The 22145-nt window shown below is 34.2% G+C and overlaps 3 protein-coding genes across 13 annotated transcripts; 2 read left to right on the top strand and 1 right to left on the bottom strand.

Moving 5' to 3' along the window:
- Positions 1-2629: 2629 nt before the first annotated feature.
- LOC110779293 (putative pentatricopeptide repeat-containing protein At5g08490) lies at positions 2630-9506 on the bottom strand. Of its 11 annotated transcripts, none has more exons than XM_056826594.1 (8): positions 6300-9506; positions 5712-6207; positions 5518-5608; positions 4888-4951; positions 4038-4207; positions 3745-3947; positions 3386-3413; positions 2630-3250 (listed from the first exon to the last, which is right to left on the bottom strand). In XM_056826594.1, exon 1 carries the CDS (start codon positions 8907-8909, stop codon positions 6324-6326), a length of 2586 nt encoding a protein of 861 aa, XP_056682572.1. In that variant the 5' UTR covers positions 8910-9506; the 3' UTR covers positions 2630-3250; positions 3386-3413; positions 3745-3947; positions 4038-4207; positions 4888-4951; positions 5518-5608; positions 5712-6207; positions 6300-6323. The 11 variants fall into 11 exon arrangements, with proteins under 11 accessions (XP_056682572.1, XP_056682565.1, XP_056682569.1 ...); XM_056826587.1 differs by lacking the exon at positions 3386-3413 and having other exon boundaries at positions 5712-5912; positions 6129-6207; XM_056826591.1 differs by lacking the exon at positions 3386-3413 and having other exon boundaries at positions 4796-4951.
- Positions 3794-4618, top strand: LOC110779294 (VQ motif-containing protein 31-like). Its single transcript, XM_021983823.2, has one exon. It carries the CDS (start codon positions 3794-3796, stop codon positions 4349-4351), a length of 558 nt encoding a protein of 185 aa, XP_021839515.1. The 3' UTR covers positions 4352-4618.
- A 501-nt stretch (positions 9507-10007) lies between the features above and the next one.
- Positions 10008-21150, top strand: LOC130471327 (uncharacterized). The gene is made up of 7 exons (XM_056841384.1): positions 10008-10155; positions 11266-11391; positions 17203-17407; positions 18061-19093; positions 19609-20252; positions 20661-20838; positions 20927-21150. The coding sequence occupies exons 1-7, from the start codon at positions 10008-10010 to the stop codon at positions 21053-21055; spliced, it is 2463 nt and encodes an 820-aa protein (XP_056697362.1). The 3' UTR covers positions 21056-21150.
- The last annotated feature ends 995 nt before the right edge of the window (positions 21151-22145 follow it).

Genomic DNA, 22145 nt, shown 5'->3' with positions numbered 1-22145 from the left:
AAAATAAAACTCGTACACCGTATATTATACTTTATATATTAGGTTAGATTAATTTTTGATTTTAGATTGAATTTCGTTTTAGATATTTTTAATTATTATAGTGTTTGATTTTGGATGAAGTTGTATATGCGTAATATTAGTAATTAATTAATAAAAATATATACGTGACACCTAATTATTTATCTACGTGGCACTCGACTTTTTTAATTTAAAAATAATTTTGAAATCTTATTTTTCATTAACCGAAACCATTGGATTAGTGTTTGATTTTGGATTGAATTTTATTTTAAATTAGTGTTTGATTTAGGATGAACTTTGTTTTAGATTTATTTTTTAATTATTAGAGTGTTTGATTTTAGATTGAATTTTATTTTAAATTAGTGTTTGATTTAGGATGAATTTTGTTTTAGATTTATTTTTTAATTATTAGTGTGTTTGATTTTGGATGGAGTTGTATATATTATTAATAATTAATAATTAATTAAAATATGTATGTGGCACCTAATTAATTATCTACGTGGCAGTAGGTTTTTTTAATTTAAAAATAAATTAGAAATCTTATTTTTCATTGGCGGAAACCATTAGATATCCTACGTAGTGCTCTAATAATTCAGCAAATATGCCTCATTTTATATATATATAATATAATATATATTAAATTCATTAAAACAATTATAAATGATTTTTTCTCCATAATACGATTTCTTAAATCAATGTACTTATAAAATATTTTTGTAAGTGCAAAAGAATAGCATAAATATTTTACCAAGTACGGAGTAATATTTTACCCTTGTAGTAATTCCGTTGTTCAATTTGTAATTGCAGTTTAGTCTATTTCTATTAAGTTTTTCCTAATCGTCGATTTTTTGGGTATCGTACATATAACGTATATTACGTATAAACACGTAGTATAATTACTGAATTCTACTCGTACTATTTTAAAAAAATTATAAGGCCCAATTTTTAGGGTCATGTTCGATCATGCACTCACACCTCCCTTACTAGTCGTTTTCGTCCTAATAAATACAGAAAAACAAATTGGTATAGTAGCATATACACTTCGTATATATATATTTTTTTTGGTGTACCACCCGGTTCACCTTTAGGGTTAATTCGAATTCGGGACGAGTTCTGAGTGGATAGGTTTCAGTTCCCTTCCAATTATTGTTGCGGGGATCAAACACGGGATAATCACAACCAAGTTCAGCCTCAATCGTCACTGAATTAAAAGACAATTAGTATATATATACACTTTGTATATGACTATATGAGTAGTAACTAGTACGTGGTCTTGCAGAACTCCTTGCCCTTATCGACCGGGCATGGTCCCCTAGTCCCCTTCAATGTTCTACTACGTACTCAAATAAATGCATTTGCTGTCCTTCACAATTGAAAGGCAATTAAGCCTCAAAACGTGATACGTAACTTTGACTTGTTTCTTGACAAGTTAGAATATTTGAACTCAAGAAAATCATGACTTTTTGACTTAAAATTCATTTTCACAATATAGGTCTTCTCAATCACGGTTGTTAGTATTCTTTTCAAATTAGGTCAAGCTTCACATTGTCTTCATCCATGTGTTGATGTAACTTAGATTGATTGGTTCATTTTCATTCATCAATCAAGGTGGCACGCAATTACACGTGTCGTACTTGCATGCCTTTTGAAAATATAAACACGCATAAGGAATGAAGAACTTAATAATAAATATTATTATTGTGTTTGTATTTGGTTATACTGTGAAAGCTTCTATAGTACTCCATATAAAATAATTAGTGATAATACAATTACGTTGTTAATAATAAAATATTATGATTTATTAACGATGTTTCTCTCTTTGAAGTGATCAATTGCCACTTTGAAGAAAATAAGTGATAGTTTCTTTGTTGCTTCGGGTTTTAGAAAGCGACACGGGTGGTGGTACTGGGTTTTCCAATACTGGTGATATGGTGTTTTTGACACGGGGTTGGATGCCAATCACCGGGGAGGAACGGGTTACAAAGTTAATAGGGAGGAGGATGAGTGAAGAAGAGGTTTTCTTCAACATTTTTGTTATGTTTAAAATAAAGGGCTAATCTAGTCATTTATTATGCAATATACAGAGTACTACGTAATACTTAACAAAATTAATAATCTTACATTATGGTATAGATCAAAAGCTAGGTTAACCGTTACGTTTTCAAAAAAGGGTCTACTATACAGATTATAGAACATAGAATTGTTAAAACAAAGAATGTATCTTGTACGGAGTAGAATTTCTCCTAATATTGTTATCACTTTTCGTCTGTCAAGTACCAAAATAAAGCATAGAATACAACTCAAAATACCAATTCATCTTTTGAAAGTTCAAACAATGTGAAAGATGACATTTTTTCTTTAACTCCCCAAAAATTGCCTTGATGTTTGCCAAGTTGTAGATTGAAAGGGTCCAAAAAGAGTCTACATCACAACCTTAACGGCTCAAACTCAAACTACTCAAATATAGAAACCCATGCTGTTTCTCATCCAATCTTTTACCAAATTATTGACAACCAAAAAGAAAATAACCAACTTCGTTGACGCTCGTCAAAAATATCCTCATAATTACTACACATAAAACACATAGTACACAAACACACCCTATGTGGCGTAACCAATTACCTTTCAGTATTCCACCATTATATAAAAGAAAATGACAAACTTCATTGACGCCCGCCAAGAATATCCTTGTAATTACTACACAAAGACACATAGTACACAACAACACCCTATGTGGCGCAACCAATTACCTTTCAGAATCCCACTAATATAAATAAAACTATTTCGTACGGAAAAAATATTGTAGTTCCAAAACTCCCCCATTTTTTAGGGGTTGTTGTTGTTTACTTGTGAAGGAGTTGCACTATTGGATTAGTGCAACCATTCATCAAGATAACTTTGGTTAAAACATCCAACAAAAAAAAACAGAAAAAAAGCTTCCCTTTCATAGTTTCATTCATGTGATGTGGGCACAGCAAATAGTTCGATTGCTTTGCGGTTGCATTTTGCTTTGTCTCAACTGCCTTCTTGAGTTGTAATATGAATTCTTAACGTCTCTATTGCTTCCCTTCCTCTTCCATCTCTCCTTTTTTTCTCTCTCTCTGTCTTCTTCCTTCTTCCTCCTCGCTCTCGTTCTCGCCTTTTCGAGGAAACGAATGCAGGCATAACGTACACCGCCTTCCTAGTTCCCCGGGTTTTGTTATCAAGGTACGATCAATACTGAACTTGTTGCCTGTCCATGAAGAAAGGAATGAGAATTATGTCATGTCATGTCAATAAATATACATGGTGTGTTCTTAAAGTTTGAAGATTTATCTGTATAAGTCAATAAAGGGTTTTCAAGTTAAATCATTCTAAAGAACCCTACCATTGTAACTTTATGGCTTTCTGCCGACCTAAAACAGATCAAAAGGTAAAAAATTCAATACAGGAAGAAATGAATAATAATCAATCAAACAAACTCCCCAGATATTTAAACATGTTGTAATTTACATAAAATGTTGATGAACTTTTAAGGGTTTTCTGCAACAAAATAATACTTATATCAGATGGCATCTCTTTTTAGAGTTTGGAAAGGATTTAAGTCAAACACAATAGCTTAAAGCAAATGTCATCTAAAAGAAATAGAAAATGCGCCTGTGACATTTCTTATATTCGAAGTTACTTCAAGTTTTTTCAAAAAAATAAAAAAACTGAAACTGTGGTGAAAAAAGTTCTATTGCTTACAGAAACCGGGGTTGCTAGGCTCGAAACTTCTCTGCATTTCGTCACAGAAATGGAGATGTCAGGAAAAAAGACTGTGAATGAGCCGAAAGCATTAACAACGTTTGTACAAGCCGACACCACGACTTTCAAGGACGTTGTCCAACGCCTTACAGGCTCATCAGATGCAGCAGCAGCAGCAGCAGCAGCAGTACATGAAGTAACAGCTGCAAAAGGTAACATTGGTGTTAAAAGACCAGAGTTTAAGCTCCATGAAAGGAGACAGTACAAAGCCAAATTGGAGATAATCAAACCACCTTTGAATATAAAGCATGGACAGCAACATTTTCAGGAGCATAGATTCTCACCCTCTTCGTCAGGGAACAGAGTTCGGCAAAAAAGCCCAATGACTACCCCAACCAAGATTTTCTCAAGCTTATCTTTAGCTGAAAGAGGTAGCAGCAGAGGTGAACCAGCAGCTTCTGAACTGAACACACAAGAAGAAGAGAAAGCTATTAGAGAGAGACGATTCTATCTACATCCTTCTCCGAGATCAAAACCTGGGTTTAATGAACCTGAGTTACTCACCCTGTTTCCTCTAACATCTCCTAAAACAGGTGAAGAGTCCTGAATTTCTAAGGAGAATAGTAACTGCTTGTATTATTATGGAAGAAGAAGAGTGTGAAAAGGAGGATTGCTAACATTCTTTCCTGGAAGAAGACTCATTAACATCTTTCTTAATTAGCCAGAACGTATAGATGTTCCTACAGTTAGCTAATTGATTGAAGCAGATGGTGAAAACAATTTGTAACTAGCTGCTTAACCTAACTCCATGTAATCACAAAGTATTGTACATGAGAGTGAAATTTTATTACATTCGATGAATATCTATTCTACTCCGCCTCATTTCGTATTAAGCTTGTATATGCAGTACAGTAAGTATAGTATTCAAGCAAAGCATCTGTATTCCCTTAATTTCTTTGATTTGCTAAAATAGATAGCTAATTGCAGTAAAATAAAAATAAAGAAAAAGGGACAAATATATACTTAGTACTTAGTAGCATTTAAGACTTACTAGGCCACCAGGGCATGTGTATCCAATGGATTTTTTGCACAAACAAACTGAGTTTTTAAAACTTTACCACAGAACATATCATCAATAATGACCTTTTATACACGGCTGTGGGCTTCAGTTGACCATTGTCTTCAAACATCAGCCATATAAGCTATTCTGCAAGTCAAAGCAGCTAATTAGAGCTCAAAAGATCATCAGAAACAGAGAGGAGCTAAAGCATAACCAAACTAATTATTTCCAATAATAAACCATTGCCTAGATCAAATGAATAAGCTTGCCTTTTTAGGTGGAGCTAACAGACAACGGTCTTAGGTTAAGTTGATGACATTTTAAGCGAAAGGTAATGCTTGATTACCTCAGAACATCTTAAACAAATATGTCAACTAGTGAAGAAAGAAATGTCGTCAATACTCAGTGTAAAACTATTAAGTGTTGCAGAGAGCAACAGATCTCGTATCAGACAACAAATATGTGCTGCGCTTGCAAGTTCCCCATTAAGAATAAAAAATGCCAAGTATTAATTATATGTTTACAGGTAATATGTTTGATTAATGGTGATGAAGGGGAAAAGGGAATGGAAGAAAAAGAAAAGGCAGAAAAGTTAAGTTATAACTTGACTCATGGAACAGACAACATTGTTACTTCGAGGGAGTATCGTCAGAAGACAGGATAGATAGACAGACTGAGACCACGCATAGATATTTGCACAAATGGATAATTACCCTCTTTATCAGGCACCACACTGGGAACCTAGGAGACTAGGATAGAGAGTAAGACAGGACCGTGACAGAAGGGTCTGAAGATGAAAGGGAACTGTGACATAAAGAATAGAACATCAGATTGGATCAGTCAATAATCTAGAAAAGGAATGGCAACAAAATGAGAGGAGAAGTTTTACAACTAAATTATGCAATACCTTATTTGTTCCTTTTCACTAGGCAGAATCGAGCTCCAAAAACCACAGCTTCATTCTCACCTCCAACAAATTGTATGGAAACAAAGGACACATTCCAGGAAAAAGATCTCATTATTGGTGTTTTTTTATGGATCAGCAGAGGCCAGGATTACCTTAACAAGCCATCCCTCCTTCCCCCGGATTTTTTTTTCTAAAGATTGGCTTCAGAAAGAAGGAAAACAAAGTACTTTCGTAACATGTAGATTCACAAGTCTCAGCAACAATCAAGTATCAGCACATATAACAAAAAATTTAACCAAGACATCTAACTTCTTGTTGCATTGCAAGTCATCAGAAGTAACTAACATCAGAAGTAGCTAATCACTTTTATAAAATCCTTATAAGTGTATCATGTGTGAGCTAGCTTATTCTACTCACCTCACATCCATAAATTTGCAAACAATCAGCATGCAGCCTTGATGACCCAAGCTAATAAATTTGATTGAAATTTGTCTCCCTTCAAAAGAAAAGAATATGAAAACCCAGGTTAACCAAGGATCAACAGCATACGGAAGAACACCGCTCATCACTCAAGGTTTAAGGCAATACCTATTCACTAATCCCTACCGTCAATTATCCAATAATGAGTGGCTCATTAACTTTTTTATCCAAGGCCAACAATGTGCTGTAGATTGCATCTGTCTCTAGATGGGAAGATTCACCATATACAAATATTCTTCTCCTTCTATCAACTTCAATCCAACTACATCCAGCAGGCTTCTTCAAATCTCTAGTCTTCATCAGTTTTCTGATCTTCAACACCCCGTCCCACTTTTCATCTGCAGCATGAAGATTTGACATTGCCACATAACTCCCAATATCACTATCTTCTGTACTAAAAAGTTGATCAGCAACAATCTGACTCAGTTCCACCTCATCATAGGTCCTGCATGCACCAAGCAATATGCTCCATATATTTGCATTCGCTTTTACAGGCATCTCAGTGACAAAAGTATACGCATCCTTAATTTTACCTCGTCGAGCAAGAAGATCCACAACGCAACCATATTGCTCCATGGTAGGTTTCACTCCATAAACCTTCTCTATTGAATGAAAAATCTTCAACCCCTCATCAACAAGTCCAGCATGACTGCAGGCTGACAAGATAGCTGTGAGAGCTATATGATCTGGCTTCATACCTAACACAAGCATGTGACTGAACAACACAAGTGCTTCTTTTCCCAAACCGTGCATGGCATACCCACCAATTAGAGCCGTTATCATGACTAGGTCCTTATGGGAACTTGACCAAAAAAGTTTATTAGCTAAGCTTAAACTGCCACATTTTGAGTATAAATCTATCATTGTTCCTCCCAATTGAACATCATCAATACGAGCTCGGATCATGTATCCATGGCACTGCCTCAGCAAATGTGCTGAAGCCATTTTAGCACACATGGGTAGAATACTCATAATGGTTGTAGCATCAGGTTTCACACCTTTAACTTGTAACTCAGACAACAGAGCAACAGCCTGTTCCAGGCAATTGTTCTCCACATAAGCTCGGATCAACAAATTCGATGTCATAAGATCATTTTGAGACACACACTCAAAACTCACAGATCCTGGTTTTGCTGCATCCCACTTCAGCCTCCCTTCACTCAATAGTATTCCAGAAATCTTGCGAGCATAATCCATATAACCACATTTAGCATAGGCATCAAGTAAAGCATTACCTAGTGTAGGTTGAGTCGTGTTTTGACAAAGACATGCCCTTAGTAAGTAACCGTGAACTTCTCTAATCTTATATAGTCTTGAAACACTTCCATAAAACCGAATCAAGGTTAATATAGTGATGGAATCTGGTCCAAAATCCTCTTCAAACATCTGGTGTAAAAGATTAACCAACCGTGATTCCCATCCACTCTCAGCAAAAGCATCAAGCATTGAGTTCCAGGAGATCAGGTCCTTCTGAGAAATGATCCTAAATGTCCTAAAAGATGAATCTAAGTCGCCACATTTAGCATATGAACTAATCAGCGCGTTATTAACTGCTGTGTCAGCATATAAAGCTGGAAATTGAAAAATATATCCATGAATCTGCTTAACCATCTGCACATTTTGCAGATGGCCACAAGCAGGGAGGACAGAAATAAGAGTAACAGAGTTTGGCTTCAGCATTTTCTCTGAAACTAGATTGTGAAACAAGTGGACGGCTTTAGAATACACATTGTTTGAGGCGTAACCAGCAATAATAACATTCCATGAAACAAGATCCCTTGATGTCATACCAGCAAACAATGCTTCTGCACCTTCCAACACACCCATCCTCAAGTAAAAGCTCATAAGAGCATTGACAACAAAAACATCCTTTTGCAGCTCGCTATGTCTAAGAGCATAAGCATGTAACTCTCTCCCCAAATTGTGAGCAATATCTCTATCTAAAGTAGCACATACAGGTAGAATACTTGCTAGAGTGGCGTAGTTTGGTGCCACAGGCCCCAACAACATATGTCTAAAAAACACATAAGCATCATTACAAAACCCACTCTCAGAAAAACCTGCAATTAGTGCATTCCATGAGATCACATCTTTATCATTAATCTCACAAAAAGATGCATATGCACAATCATGGACCAGCCCACATTTCGCGTACATTGAAACAAGTGAATTTCCCACAAGTGTTTCGGATGCCAATCCAGATTTTATAGCACAAGAATGTATGCTCTTACCAGCATTCAAACTCCTCAAGCGGGCACAAACAGGAAGAATGATAGCAATACTTACAGGGCTCAGTTCAGTTTCCTGGCAAGTGTGCATACTATGTACTAGTCTCATCACTTCCTGGTCGTGGACGCGGGACCCAGCTAACCCAGCCAATACAATGTTCCAAACAACAGTATCATATTTTGGCATCTGATCAAACAGTTTCTTACAGTCATTAAAGGCTTTACCTTTGGCATACACATTAAGCAGTCTCTTAGATACAGACAAACAGGAAAGATGACCTAGTTTAACAACAACACTATGAAGAGCCCTTCCCACATTAAGAGATGGTAGGATAGCACATGATTTCAAAACAGTTTGCAACACAAGGTGATCAGGTTTATAGCCAAATGGAGCACGTAACTTCGAAACGAAAAGTGATAGAACTTCATCATGTCTCCCACTAATAGATTGAGCCCTTATGAGCTCACACCATGCTTTAAAGTCTGGCATTTATTTGCATTGTACTCTAATACACTCTATGACTGTCAGCTAGTAAAGTCCCTAGGAGTTGTACCATGAACCTCGGTTCGAGCCCTTTGAAGTCCTCTCTTCTCCACAAAGAACACTAAATTCAGTTCACAATTTGGTGCAATATGCAAGAAATGGTATCCCTTTTGCCTTTTTAGTGAGAACTTTCAACAAACAGTTGGTGGGCAACTCGTTTATTTGCATAAAACAATGCCCATGAAGCGAAAAGCCAATAACTTTTTATTAAAGATTCTGTGTTGTACACGTCTAGAACTTTGTACACGAAAAGTTTGATGTTGCGAAAAGAAAATAAAGATTGATTTTTTAAAATGAAATTATGAAAAAGGGTTTATGAGGAGTGGAAGAGGATTAGACTCCCAGTTTCACCTTCAAAAAGAAAAAGATTCAATTTTTCAATTTTGTAAGGTCCAAAAAAGTTGGTTTGTAGGTTGTTCAACTATGAAATGGGAGGGGATTAATTTGATAGAGTACATAGTGCTTAAATTTGTCAAATGACTAAATGAGCAATAAGGATGATAGATTTATCAATGATGATGTTAATTTCCAAATGGACCTCCTCTATTTATTTGTACTCTCGATAATTAATTATTTCGATATGGTTTGTGTAAAGTATGATTTTTCGGTATATATTATAACGAAATTGTTCTTTTGACTCATAATTTCAAAAAAAATATCAATATTCGTAAATGCTCTCGTCATTCTAAAATATTATTATGTACCGAATAGATGGAAAATAAAAGTTTAACTAGTACTTTGGAGTAATAAATAAAATTTATTTACACTATAGTAAACCTGGTCCATGCTATGGACCAGGGTATTATAGTCTTTGCGTTGTTGCGTGCGAGAAGTTGCTTGTAACTGTCACGTGCTTTCCTAATTATATATATGTTTTTTTTTTAATTTCCTTTTTCCCGGCTTTTGAACTTCTCACTCAACTTCTCTCTCTAAACTGTTTCCCAACTTCTCTCTGAATTTCTCTCTCCATTTCAAATTTAATTTCAGTGATTATTTTCATCCATTTGCATCAAATTACTCTTCCGATCTTCTTTTTTCTAAAAAATGGTGAAGAAAGCGGCACCGAAGAATCCGGCAGCGAAGAAATCGGCAGCGAAGAAACTTGAATTCGACAATTCCGTCGCTGAAATGGCTGTTGAAGCTCCTCGAAGGCGAGGAAGAAGGCCAAATGCTGTTTCTGAAGAAGTTCCTGGTAATTCGAACTTATTTTTTGTTTGATTTTGAATTATTGAAATGTTTGTGGTTTTTGCTGAAATTAGGTTTAGTGTTTTATGCAGTTACTGTTTCAAAGATATAGTTACCTTTTATTTGCTGTTTCTGAAGAAATTCCTGTTAATTCGAACTTATTTTTTGTTTGATTTTGAATTATTGAAATGTTTGTGGTTTTTGCTGAAATTAGGTTTAGTGTTTCATGCAGTTACTGTTTCAAAGATATAGTTACCTTTTATTTGCTGTTTCTGAAGAAATTTCTAGTAATTCTAACTTATTTTTTGTTTGATTTTGAATTATTGAAATGTTTGTGGTTTTTGTTTGAAGTTACTGTTTCAAAGATATAGTTACTTTTTATTTTATGTTACGAAGTTTTTAAGTGTTTTTATTAGTGACTGGTTTGTTCGTAGTTTTTTAGAGTAATTATATTTTTAAAAGGTTACTATATTTCTAAAACAGTAACTATGTTTTTAAAATAGTTACTGTCTTTTTAGAAAGTAAATTAACTTTAAAATAGTAACTATGTGTTATAATTAGTTACTACTCCCTCCATTCCTTTTTGTTGTTCCCATTTCCTTTTTTGGCGTTTCTTTTTGTTGTTCCCCTACTGAATCTTTACTATTTTTGGCCATAGTTTTTTTACCAATTTACCCTAAGATTCCCCACTATTTACAAAAAATACCCTATGATTCTACCCTTTCCCACCCACTTTTACCCCACCCACCTTATTTAATTAATTAACCTAACCCCACCCCCCTCCCTTTATAACTCGTCCCTATCTCACAATCCTTCTCTCACCTCTCATTCTGATTTCTCTCTCTCACCTCTTCGGATCTCTCTCTCTCTCTTATTTCACTCTCTCTCTCTCTTAAAATCCCTCCCCTGTTCTTGAGAAAACCCTAGGTTTTCCGCCTCTGATCTGGGTTTTCCTCTCCAAATCTCACAAATCTGAAACGTTTTCGCCGAAAAACGTTCATAAAAATTACTCGGATTCATTTTCCGATCAGATCCCCTCTATTTTTGTCCCCTTTTTGGTCCCTAATCGTCGCTGATCTTTGTTTTTCTGGTACTTTATGGGTTCTTCTTTGTCTAGAACTCGAGGTGATTCTGGGGTGGGAACTTCTGGTCAAAGAATCCCCGATTCCAACTGTGATTGGGGATCCAAGTGCAACTGTCCCAATAACGAGCATTCCTACTCCGCCGAATATAAAAACAATCTGTATTTGGCCCAAAAAGAAAATACGAGTACTCGAAACTATTTGGAAGAATGGTTTCGGAAGAGGGAAGTGGAGCCAGGAGAGGAGGTTGAGTCAAAATATGACGATCGGAAACCCACTCCCTCAGATCTGCGTTTTTTCGGTGAAGGAGATTCCGATGAGGTATTACTTTTGATTTTTTGCGATTTTTTAAGGGTTATTGATGTCGGTTTTAATAAAATGGTTTGATGATTGTTTGCATGTGTAAAAAAGTGGGATTTGATAAATGTTGGATTTATTTGGAGTATTGTTCATTAAACTCGGATTATTTTTTGGATAAGTTGGTCCGATTTCCCATTGCATGTGTTAAAAATGCAGATCTGGTATTATTTCGAAATTTAAAAGAAATTTTTGGAGATCTGTTGGATTCATTCGGGCTTTTTATGTTATTCTTTGCTCTGTTTTCTCATTGCATGTTGTTAAAATTGAGTTCTATGGGTATTTTGTGATCTGTTTTTTCATTGCATGTTGTTAAAATTGAGTTCTGATTTTATTTGGAGGTATTTGGAAATTATTTGAAGAAAATCGGAATATTCCTGTGTTTTGTTGATCTGATTTCCCATTGCATGTGGTTAAAAATGGGATCTGGATGTATTTGCTCTCATTTATCTCATTGCATGTGGTAACCATGGTGATCTGAAATTATTTGGAACTTTATTTCGAGTTGTTTGATTAAATCTGATTTTAATTCATGGTCCCCTGTTATTTTATGAGGGCACTAATCATGTTGTTTGTCCCCTGTTGATTGCAAGGAACCAAGTGGGTCTGATTCATTTGATCTGGTGTATGTTGGAGAGTGTGAAAATGAGAATGGTGATGCTGTTGGGTCTCCAGGACAACTTTCATCTGGTTATCCCTCCTCAAAGAAAGGAGGGAAGGGAAAAAAATCGGCTTCAGCGTCTGATGATGCTTAGATAAGTCTGTCTCCTTTCTCCCTTTTTTCATTTTATTGAATGCTGGCTAGCTGTGGAGTCATAAGGTGGATGCCAACAACTGTGATCTGTTGTTGGCCAGGGGTGTTGTTGTTTGGATGATGATGTTGTGATTAGTTGTATGGATGTTGATGTTAGATATTGATGTTATGAAATTGATATTGATAATGATGATTGGATGATGGTGTTTCCATATGGTTATGAAATTTTGTGGAATGTTGTCTGTGTGATGAACATGATTTGATGGCTTAATGTCCCCTGTTTTATGGTATGTTTTGTGTATGATAAATATGATGCTTTGGTGAGTATGAGATTTGATCAGTATAACTATGTTTTGGATTAGTCAGGGCATGAAATGATCATAATTTGGGGATAGGGTTTGGGTTATTTCAGTCCTCTCAGTGTGGCCTGGTGTTGAATGCTTAATGTCCAAGCATGTCCCTTTAGGATACAATAATTTCCCTTTATTTGTTGTGATCGATGATGAGTCTTTTTTTTGCTGAGGAACAAGTCCAACTAACCACAAATGCTCGTGCTGCCATTAGTATCAGTAATGATATTTCTCGGGCGCTAAGTGTTTGTGGTTTGGAGTTGTTTTAATGATGCTTGGGGACATTCTGAGATCAATATTAGGAGGTTTGTGATCTTCAATGATGTGATTGTTGATATTCTGAGATCTTTGTTTTGATAATTGTCCTTTAACTTCTTTTGTCGAACGGAGTGAATGTCATTTCACACAATGGAATGTGAATATCAATCATTCCGTTCGGCAGAAGAATGTTAAAGATATGATAGTATTGAAACTACTTGATCAATGATGTGTGTCAATATGTCTGAGAAATGAAACCCTACATGTTAATGATCTGTTTAATGCTTCATGTCCCATGAATCAGTGGAGGTCTGTGATGAGTCTTTCATTTGATGAGGTTCAAACCCTATGTTTTGATCAGTTCATGGTGATCTGATGCATTGTTGATTGTTATTGTTATGCTTGATCTGTGATGAGTCTTTCATTTGCTGAGACTCAAACCCAATGTTCCAATAACACTTGTGCACCATTAGCATCATTGATGCTCTTCCGGAGCTAAGTGTTAGGGGATAGGGTTTGTGTCAATGATGCTTGGGGACATTCTGAGATCTTATGTCAGGTTAGACAGGAGAGGCAATTCATGTATTGCAAAACATGTATAATGTGTTTCTGATATTCAATGATGTTAGTGTTGATATTCTGTGATGTATGTGTTGATAACCTGAGATATTTGATTCTAAACATGTCCCTCACCACCAATCACCAAAGGGAATACAGATCATGTCACATCATTGATTGATCTAGTATCCCCTTTGGTGAATTGGTGGTGAGGTTGTAAATCATTTAGAAACAAATCTGTCAATGATGTAAAACAACTTAACTGAGAGTCAATGATGTTGCCTTGTTCATTGCTTCCTTGTTTTTGCTGCTTTGTTCTTGTTTCCTTGTCCATTACATCTTTTGGCACATCGGCATCCAATTGGGAAGAATTTCCATCTGAAAATGATGTGATATGCATTCTTTCCATTTGGATGCCGATGTGTTTAGAGATGTGATGTGATAAAGTTTTTGTACTTATGCCTTGTGATCTGTGATGAGTCTTCATTTTATGAGTGTCAAACCCTTTGTTTTTCAATCAAACTCATGCACCATTAGCATCCATGATGTTTTTCAGGAGCTAAGTTTAATTGGAAAGGGTTTGATTCAATGATTTTTGGGGACATTCTGAGATATTTATGATTCTTTGTTTATGTGAGGCATATTCCATGTGTTATCAATGATGAATTGATTGTTTTTGTCAAAATTACATCTTTTGACGCATCGGTTTCAGAATGGGAATAATTTCCATCTGAAAATGATGTGATATTATTATTTATTTCCATTTTGAAGCCGATGTGTTTAGAGTTGTGATATTGCAAATGCTGCCTTGTTCTTAAGAACCCAATGCTGCCTTGTTTATAGTGTTGCCAATGCTGCCTTACCTCTTGTGCCTTGTACTTTTTCTGCCAATGCTGCCTTGTTTATTGTCTTGCCTTGATTACTCTATATTGATGTGAATAAGAATGAAGAAAAAAACTTTACTAAACTTAAACATGAGATTCATTCATTGATGCTTCCAAAAGATATGCTTACAAAATGTTTTGCCTACATGTTATGCTTGCATTTAAGCTTACAAAAGTGACACATTGGTTTTACTTGTCAATTTAAAAACATGTCCCCAAAACACAAAAAGTTATCTAATTGTTTTCACTTTGCTTCACTGGTTTGCTTTCCATTCATCATAGAGTTGCATGCATTCATTAACTGCCCATATAGGTGCTTTGACTTGCTCTGGCAGTCTGCCTTCATCTTCTAAAATCTTCTTCTTGTTGTGTGGAAGTTGGTAATCATTGTTGCCTTTGTGTTTTAGAATCTCATTAGAAACAAACTGTAATGTCATCCACACATTAGACAATGTCTTAGGATGCAACTCATTAAAAGAATCATACACTGCTCCACTTAAGTCCTCCACAGTTTTAGGCATTTTCTTGTGCATAAGTGATTGTATTGACCTGAAAAATCCCAAGTCCAAGATGTTGCAATCTGGACTGTTTGCTGGCTATTGAGTCAACACAAAAGTGAACCCATCTTGTTTGTAGTGTAGTTGCCATTCAGGATCACTTTGCAATATATGTGCCTTTGCATTATCTTGAATGATATAGATGACCTTTTCCCCTTCATGTGGTGGCCACTTGGCCTTGATTGCTGGAAGTAGGTTGTTGATCATCATTGCCCTTGTCTCTATTTGATTTACAGACTTCACTGGCTTTGTTTCAATGGTCCCCTTGAGTCTGTTTTTTGATGTCCTCTTGGCTGCAATTGCATTTGTGAATGGAAATATGCCTATTTTACCATCAAATTCACATTCCCCATTTTCACCCCACCTTGGTCTGGCTACTGCTGCCATGAACATGAATTTTGGTATCTTGGTTCTTGAACTTGCACTTCTGTGTGGATAGGGTTCATTGTTTGCAAGATAAACTCTCTGGTTTTTTTGAGTCAAATAAAACCACTTCTCATCAATATGAATGAAGTCATACATGCTGTAATATGTTGGTTCTTGTGGTATAGTGTAGTCCATTATCAGTCTGATTGCCCACCTTATCCTTGCCATTTTGCATGCTTCTGAAATGCCTGGATGCAAGGGACTTGAGTGTGGCTTTATAATTTTCCTCTTGATGAGCCTCCATACTGTTGTTGGTCCCAAATTCAGCATTCTTGCAAGATCTACGATGCATGTTCTGTCCCCCATGCCTATTTTTGCAATTGAGTCATAGGAGACTTGAACCTTTTTCCTTCCACATCTGTGATATTGGCTTTGCACAATATATGAATTCATTGCTGCCTTCTGTTTCTTTGCTTTGTCCCATATTTTGCCTATGGTTTTTCTGGTGTAATCATATTCTATGACTGCATCCCTTATTGCCCCATACAACAAAGTTTCTGAATCTGGAATCTTTCTATTGAGCAGGAACACCAATATTTCTAGCCTCAATTCATTATTTATTCTTGGAGTCCTTGGCTTGTGATGATCTGTTGTGTGTGTTGCTGTTTGATGATGATGAGGTGATGCATTTTCTGATGGTGGTGGAAAGTTCAAATCAAAAAGAAAGGGTACCTCTTGAAAGTTGGTAGTTTGCTGCTGCCCTTCCCCTTCTACTTCTGGTACTTGCTGTACATATTCAGTGCTGTTTGGTACATCTTCATTAAACCCAATGTCCCCAAATTCAGCAGCAGTATTTTGAGAAGCTTGTACCAAGTCAGCAGCATCATCACCTTCCTCCGAGTCAGAATCGGAGTTAATGTCGTCGCCTTCATCATCAGAAAAACCGAGGAAATCGTCATCCTCTTGATCTGAAGCCATTAAGTCCCCTGTTTTTTGGCTCTTTAATGCTGAATTGAGGAAGAATTTTTGGTGTATTTATTGAACTTGGTTTTAGTCAGATTTTGTTCTTTTGTGGGAGAAAGTGACCCTATTTATAAAGGGAATTCACTTTTACAACCCCTCAAAAATTTGGAGGGAAATATGTAATCCCCTGTTTTTTTATTTTGGGAAAATTTTGGAGGGAAAAGTGAAAGTCAACAGTTTGGCCAAAATTTCCAGCCAAAAAAACGTGATTCATTGTTTGCTGCTTTCTTATTGGTCCATGTAATCTCAGATGGGTCCCATGGCCCCATGTGACTGAATTTATTTGCTGATTTATTTCAATACTTTAATAAATATCTACTTTTTCCCCAATTAATTTAATACTTTCTCTCTCTTTACTTTATTATTTTTCTTACACACAATCATTATTCTTACACCCAATCATTACCCATATCCCAATACAACCCAAGATTCAGTTTTCTTAAAATACCCCCAACATTCCTTATGGGTACAACAAAAAGGAATGGAGGGAGTATCTTTTTTAGAAAGTAAATATAACTTTAAAACAGTAAATATGTGTTATAAATAGTAACTGTGTTTTTAGAAAGTAAATAAACTTTAAAATAGGAACTATGTGTTATAAATAGTTACTATCGTTTTTAGAAAGTAAATATAACTTTAAAACAGTAACTATGTGTTATAAATAGTTACTATCTTTCTTAAATGTTATTATAAAATTAAACAGTTACTATGTCTAATAAATAGTTACTATCTTATTTAAATGGATACTCTATGTTTATGTATTTATTATATTATTTGAAAGGTTACTATATGATTTTATTGGTTACTATGTGATTGTAATGGTTACTATATAGTAATATTTTGTTTTATAATTGTTTTGTTTCAGTTGCTAAGGAATCTGTGTCTATAAAGAAGAACAAAAAGGCTGGCAGTCCGAAATCAAAAGCAATTGCGCTTGTATCTGAAAAAGAACCAATTGAAGAAGAACAACCTAATCAACTAGTTTTACAAAATTCTTCTCTGGTTGACGTTCCACAGCCTGAATCTCATCAACTTCATTCACAAGTTTTGAAAGATGGCCTGCCTATCGTGTAAGTGTTAGTTTAATTTAGTTAATTGTTCTAAATAGTTACTATATGTTCAAAATAGTTACTATGTTCTAAATAGTTACTATATTTTTTAAAATAGTTACTATATGTTGTAAACAGTTACTATATGATTCCAAAGGTTACTATATGTTGTAAACAGTTACTATATGATTCCAAAGGTTACTACATGTTTTAAATAGTTACTATATGATTCCAAAGGTTACTATATGTTTTGAAATATGTTCTAAATAGGTTCTATGTGTACTATGTTTACAATAGTTACTATATGACTCCAAAGGTTACTATATGTTTTAAACAGTTACTATATGTTCTAAATAGGTTCTATGTGTACTATGTTTACAATATTGACTATATCAAAGGTTACTATATGTTCTAAATAGTTACTTTATGTTTTAAACAGTTACTATATCTTCTAAATAATTACTATATGTTATAAATAGGTTCTATGTGTATGTGTAGTATAGTTACTATATTATTTGAAAGGTTACTATATGTTTTAAACAGTTACTATATTTTCTAAATAGTAACTATATGTTTCTAATAGTTACTACATGTTTTAAACAGTTACTATGTGTTCTAAATAGTTACTATATGATATATAAAGCTGACTTACTTTCATTATTCATTTTTTTCAGGTTTAATTTTGATACACAATGTTCAGGAGGATCATTGTGTAAATTAATTAAAGACTTCTCTCCTGATCAAAAGGCAGCTGTTCAAGAGATAGGGTTTGGAGGATTGTTAGGCCTTCAATTAAGTCGAAAAAACACTCAGATGATGTACTGGTGCATCAAGTGCTTTGATGGTGTGAGTTCTCTGTTTACAATCAGTGATTCCAAGCAATTTGAAATCACTGATTATGATGTGTACGATTTGTTTATGCTCCCCCTTTCTGAGCTGGAGGTTGAAGGGGTTAAACGTGGGCGCAATTCCACTAATCCTGATTTTGATTTGAAGATCAAGTGGAGAAAAGAGTTCGGTTTTGAAGAGGTCAATTCTCAAATTCCTATAAGGTTGCTTGAGGACAAGATTAAATTGTTGACAGATGGTGGTGATCTGTTTAAACAATTATTTGTTTTTGTTGCTTTCTGTACATTTTTTACTCCAACAGCCAATAGGACTGTAGATTTGAGATTGGCTAAGGCTTTGGAAGATCCTAAAATGATTTCCAAATACAATTGGTGTAAATACGTTCTTGACGTATTATGTGAGGAAACAGTGAAATTTAAAAATAGTTTATTGAAAGGCAAAGATCAAAAGACATTTGGAGGCTGTGTTGTGTTTTTGCAACTTGTGTATTTTCAGAGGATTAAGTTTAGGAATTCCAGTGGTATTCCTGATCAATTACCTCTTATTCAGCATTGGACATCGAAGATGGTAACCGATCGGATTCATGCTGAAAATGCCAATATGAGTGCATTATATGGTTCTGGTATATTGGAGAAGGGGAAGTATCCAATTTCCAAAAAGTTTGTTTTTGTTGATGGTCAAATAGATTTGACCCAAATCAAATCTATTTCGAAAGAAAATGAAGCAGGCAGCAGTGGGGGAAGAGCTGAACAGCCCTATGTTGGGCGTCGAATTCCAAGTCGGCGTCCTAGGATTCTTCAGTTTGAAATCCCTAATTCTCATCCTACAGATGAAGAAATTTTCTCTAAAGCCACTGATGTAAGTTTATTTTATTATTGATATATTTGTCAATATATAGTATAGTTATTTTTTATATGCTATAGTTATCTTTTATACACTATTGTTATCATTATCTTTGGTTTAGTAAATGTAGGTATATATAATTATCTTTTATATTCTATAGTTATCTTTTCTGTACTATAGTTATCTTTCATACACTATGTTACCATTACTTTGTTTTAACAAATAGTAACTATATGTTTTAAACAGTTACTATATGGTATAAATAGTTACTATATGTTTTATGTACTATAGTTATCTTGTGTATACTATAGATATCTTTTATATACTATAGTTACCTTTTATTTACTATAGTTATCTTTTATTTTCTATAGTTATCTTTTATATTCTATAGTTACTTTTCATATACTATAGTTAACTTTTATACAGTTATCTTTATATACTATAGATACCTTTTCTTATAATATTTTTTGTATTTTTAGTTAAATTTTCATATTATGTTCCATATTTAAATTTATGTATTTTGTTATTAGGATTTTCATGGTCAGTGGTTGTTGATGAAGAGAGATCTGGATGTAGTTTCAGCCATCCATGCTGAAGAGCTGTTCAAATTAAAGGCTTCAATGCCTTCGCAGAACCATGGCGATGATATTTTGGAAAATTCCACTTATCAAAAGATGGTTGATGAGTTGGTGGAGATTCATCAGTTGGTGAAGAATCTACCAAATGGTTGGGATGACATTTTTGGTTCAAGTAACAATCCAGTTGTTACTGCTGCCCCTCAACCTTCTGCCGTTGTTCCAACTGAGCCTGCAGTTGTTACAGCTGCTGTTGTTGATGCAACAACATCTACCGAAGCAATTATTCGAGAAGTTGATCCTGACACTCAAATAAATGCAGTTCTTGATTCTTTGAAAAGCAAAGATAAAGAAATTACGGAGGATGATGATGAAGAAATAGAAGAATATGAGCGTGTGTGGGCTGGATTTCAAAAATGCATCATTAACAACCATGTTGTATCAAGAGTGAATGTCAGTGTCTATGGCATAGAGGAAAATGTGATGTTTATGTCTCCGTTTATGATAGCATTTGAAGATTTAATGAGGCATCTTCCAGCATTTGTTCAAGAAGCTGTGGACTTTGCTGCTCTGACTGATGGAGAGGGTATTTTGACTGAGTAAGTAGAAGTTTTCTCATTTAATAATTTATAGTTACCTTTCAAATAATATAGTTACCATTCATATATTATAGTTACCTTTCATATATTATAGTTACCTTTCATATAATATAGTTACCTTTCATATAATGTAGTTACCTTTCATATAATATAGTTACTTTTTATTATTTATAGTAACCCTTCATATAATATAGTTACCTTTCATATAATATAGTTACCTTTCTTAAAAGTGAAGTTGTTGCCCTAACTTTATAGTAACCTTTCATATAATATAGTTACTATTTGTATACTATAGTATCCTTTTGTTTACTATATTTACCTTTTATATTCTATTGTTACCTTTTATTTATTATAGTAACCTTTATAATTCTTCTGACATATTTATTGTTTCTTTTTTATGTTTTTCAGTGATAAAGTTATAGAATACAATCATTTTATTGCGGTAGGAAGAGATGACATGTGGACCCTTCCTTCCACATTTGATATTCTTTTGATTCATATTGAAGCTTGGGCTTTTTTATTGAATGAAAATGAAAGGAATCCTGCTGGTTCTCCTCAGAAGCTGTTTTTAGGTGGCACATATTGTGTAAGTTATATTTTTAATAATATAAAATGTTAATTATTTTAAATTTTTTTGGCCTTTGTTTAATTTTTCTTTTAATATTGATTTGCAGAAATATGTTGCTGATTTGATTGAGAAACCAGGCAATGAAAAAATCTTGTCTGAATTGTGTGTTTGTCTTAATTATGGTGTGAAAGATGTAAATGGAGTTCAATCGTTGAAAGATTGTAATATGGTATGATTTATATTTTCTTTATATAACCATATTATCTTCTTTTTTTTGTCTCCTTTCTTGTAGTTGTAATCTGTTGTTTTTCTTTTTTATATAGATTTTTGCTCCTGTTCTGATTGAAGAACCGAAGCATTATTACCTGTTTGTCATTAGTATGAAAGACAAAAGTGTCTATTTCTTTGATAATATGCTTCTGGAACCAAAAGAGATGGAACAAAGGAAGAAAGCTTATTCTGTCTTGGTAAGTTTTTTTTATAGTTACCTTTTTTGTTGTTGTAGTTACTCTATAAATGTTATAGTTACCTTTATATTAGTCTTTCTTTTTTAGAGGAACTATATTTTTGACAAGGTTACTATTTGTTTAAAACAGTAACTATGTTTTTAAAATAGTTACTATCGTTATAAAATAGTTACTATATGATTCCAAAGGTTACTATATGTTGGTAATGGTTACTATATGATTTTAATGGTTCCTATATGATTCTAATAGTTACTATATGATTTTAATAGTTACTATATGATTTTAATGGTTACTATATGATTTTAATAGTTACTATATGATTTTTAACCAACTGGTAATAGTTACTATATGATTTTAATAGTTACTATATGATTTTAATTCTTACTATATGTTGGTAATAGTTACTATATGATTTCAAAGGTTACTATATGTTGATAATACCTACTATATGTTTTGTACAGTGTTCTTCTGTAACACCCCGACAATTCTCTCTTTTCTAAAATAACCTTTTAATATAAACGTAGAGAATTATCAAGGCATTATCGCCCGTGTGAAAACGTAACGGCTTATTCAGAATTTTGCAGCGGAAAACATAAAACTAACTTTAGGTTTATAAATAATCGATTACAGGTTTAGTCCCAAAAATCAACCAACAAAAATAAGGAAATATAAATAGTATGACAAGTTTAAAGTCCAATTAAGCAAACCCAAGTCAACTTAGCAAATCAAAACTAAATACAAGCTCTCTATTCCCGATCCCAATGATGCAACATCTTCAAACCTGCAGATGGACAATGCTTATTGATCCTTAGAGACTGCTCACCAAAGATTGGGTCATCACAGGATCAATAAGGCATA

The sequence above is a fragment of the Spinacia oleracea genome, chromosome 4 (genome assembly GCF_020520425.1).
Source record: "Spinacia oleracea cultivar Varoflay chromosome 4, BTI_SOV_V1, whole genome shotgun sequence".
NCBI classification, from domain to species: domain Eukaryota; kingdom Viridiplantae; phylum Streptophyta; class Magnoliopsida; order Caryophyllales; family Amaranthaceae; genus Spinacia; species Spinacia oleracea.
The sequence above is the reverse complement of the archived record's forward strand: the minus strand, read 5'-3'. Positions and strand labels throughout refer to the sequence as shown.